The sequence below is a fragment of the Palaemon carinicauda genome, chromosome 21 (assembly GCF_036898095.1).
Source record: "Palaemon carinicauda isolate YSFRI2023 chromosome 21, ASM3689809v2, whole genome shotgun sequence".
Lineage (NCBI taxonomy): Eukaryota > Metazoa > Arthropoda > Malacostraca > Decapoda > Palaemonidae > Palaemon > Palaemon carinicauda.
The window spans coordinates 115,613,143-115,615,642 of record NC_090745.1 but is presented as its reverse complement, the minus strand read 5'-3'; the positions used below and the strand labels follow the sequence as shown (position 1 = coordinate 115,615,642).

The 2,500-nt window shown below is 34.4% G+C and overlaps 1 protein-coding gene across 1 annotated transcript in view; it reads right to left on the bottom strand.

The window, feature by feature from the left end:
* Nucleotides 1–395, bottom strand: part of LOC137615089 (uncharacterized) — a 1,465-nt gene extending 1,070 nt beyond the window's left edge. Inside the window, exon 1 of the mRNA XM_068344719.1 lies at nt 278–395. Coding sequence (XP_068200820.1) covers nt 278–395 — 118 coding nt within the window. The remainder of the gene's footprint in view (nt 1–277) is intronic.
* Between the last annotated feature and the right edge of the window lie 2,105 nt (nt 396–2,500).

The window sequence follows — 2,500 nt, the reverse complement described above, 5'->3', positions numbered from 1 at the left end:
TTCAAACGGAGATTAGAGATATAGAAAACAACGTTCTTATTGTCGTTGTTATAAGACCACTGAATTGCATTCTTGTTTTTAGTTAGATCATTGGATACTTTATTCGACAAGGCGTATTGTGTGATGTAGTCTTAATTTGAACTTTAGTGTTGATGGTTGTAATTACCAACGCAGGGGAACAGACGCACCTTTTTAATACAATTAAAAAAAAAAAATAGATAGATGATGTAAATAATATTTTATACCTCACATGTCTTCAATCTACGTAAAGTCTCACCTGCAACCTGTTTGGGGTCTGCTCTCTTTCCGTATCTCTGGGCGTAGAATCCTTGGGCTGCTGTCAGGGAAAGAAGGGCACAAACGACCGCCAGGAGTTGGAGGAGAGAGTGGTTCATCTGCAAAGAGAGAAAGAATGCCTTTTGAGAGAGAGAGAGAGAGAGAGAGAGAGAGAGAGAGAGAGAGAGAGAGAGAACTGAGGGCTTCAAGAAAATGCTAAATGTGACCTTTGAAATATGTATAATCGTGATGTATATCGTAACCTTCATGTGTTATCCTTGTTTTACAGTTTAAAATTAGAAATACTCTTTCATATCAATTCTGTCCTAAATTAAGTTTATCGTCTGTTGCGTTTAGAGGACAAGAAAAAAAGAAAAGATACTGATTAGTATCTTTAGAATAATAAAAATAAATATTAGATTATCTTAAGAAAGGGAACCTTAAACATGATCTTACTTTTGAGAAGTATAGGAGTACGACTCGAAGTATCGAAGGCTGGGTTGTGTGCTCGAGTGGGACTCCAAACTTCCGTTGCCCAGTTCTTATATAGCTGGCACTCGGCGCAAACGCCTTCCTCTCTTCTCCCACTCTTTCCCTGGAATCCCCTTCCTCCCCACACCTATTCCCCACAGTCCTCCAATCCTTCCCCACACTTGCTCCCACAATCCTTCTTCTATTTCCCCTTTTGTTTGGTCAAAATTCATTGATTGATTGAATTATGAGATTCTTAATTGTTTCTTTTATCGAAATGGTGAGAGGTCAAACAAACTATCTATTTTAGGAAATTTCAGTTGCTTTCAAAACTAACTGTATTTGGGAAAGGACATGAAATTTGATCATTGATATTTGTGAAACATATTCATCAGTTAGCTTTTGACGGATTGGTGAATGGGAGTCCTATAGTGAATGCGTTAATAAGTGGTTTGTGGCAGTTCATGAGTGAATGGATAAATATTGTACATATAATATATGTCTGCATTATTGAAAACTGTATTTCATTCGATAAAATTATTTCATTCTATTCCGCTACTTTATTTAATAGAATTGTTTCAGTTAATCCTCGTGTATATATATGTATATATATATATATATATATATATATATATATATATATATATATATATAATGTATGTATATATATGTATGTATATATATATATATATAATGTATGTATATATATGTATATATATATAATGTATGTATATATATATATATACATATATATATATATATATATATATATATATATATATATATATATATATATATATCAATTTATTTCCCATCAAGCTAGGGTTGTGGGAGGAGGAATAGTAGGACACTCCAAAATCAAACCATTGTTCTCGGGTCTTGGGTAGTGCCATAACCTCTGTACCATGGTTTTCCACTATCTTGCGTTAGAGTTCTCTTGCTTGAGGGTACACTAGGGCACACTAGGGCACACTATTCTATCTTTTTTCTCTTCTTGTTTTGTTAGCTTTCATAGTTTATTTAAGAGATATTTATTTTGATATTACTCTTCTTAAAATATTTTATTTTTACCTCATTTCCTTTCCTCACTGGGCTCTTTTCCTTGTTGGAGCTCTTGGGCTCATAGCATCCTGCTTTTCCAACTAGGGTTGTAGCTTATAAAGTAATAATAATAATAGTAATAATCATCATCATCATCATCATGGTGATGATAGGGTGTACCTCGAGAGGTACACTGGGAAACCAAAATCTTCCATAAATTACCGAACCATTGGGATGTATTTAGGAAAGGGGAGGGGCTGAATCCGTGTGCGCGCGTGAATATATCTAAGAATTTAGCTGTCATTTATAACGGGTAACGTACACTAGTCTAGGATATAAGCCATAGCAAAGAACAGTTTTCTTTTCTTAAATTACACTGTTCTCATCCGAACATATAGGAAAATCCAACTCCAATTTCTACTGTCGTGAAGCAAGACATCATAGCATAATATTGTTTCATTTTATACAATAAAAAAAAAAGGAAATTGGCTTCATGTTCGGACAATTTTTGATCGATCTATAATCCTTAAGAAGCATTTTTTCCAGTCACTCTCAACTGGATGAAGAGGGTGTAGTCATATCCTGAGGAAGGGGGTTGCATGTGCGTGAGTGTGCATAGCTATCTAAATATTTAGCTGTCATTTTTGACGGGTCGCTTCCACTAGCATATGTATATTGAAGTGTACGTCCTTTATTGTAAATTACTACATTT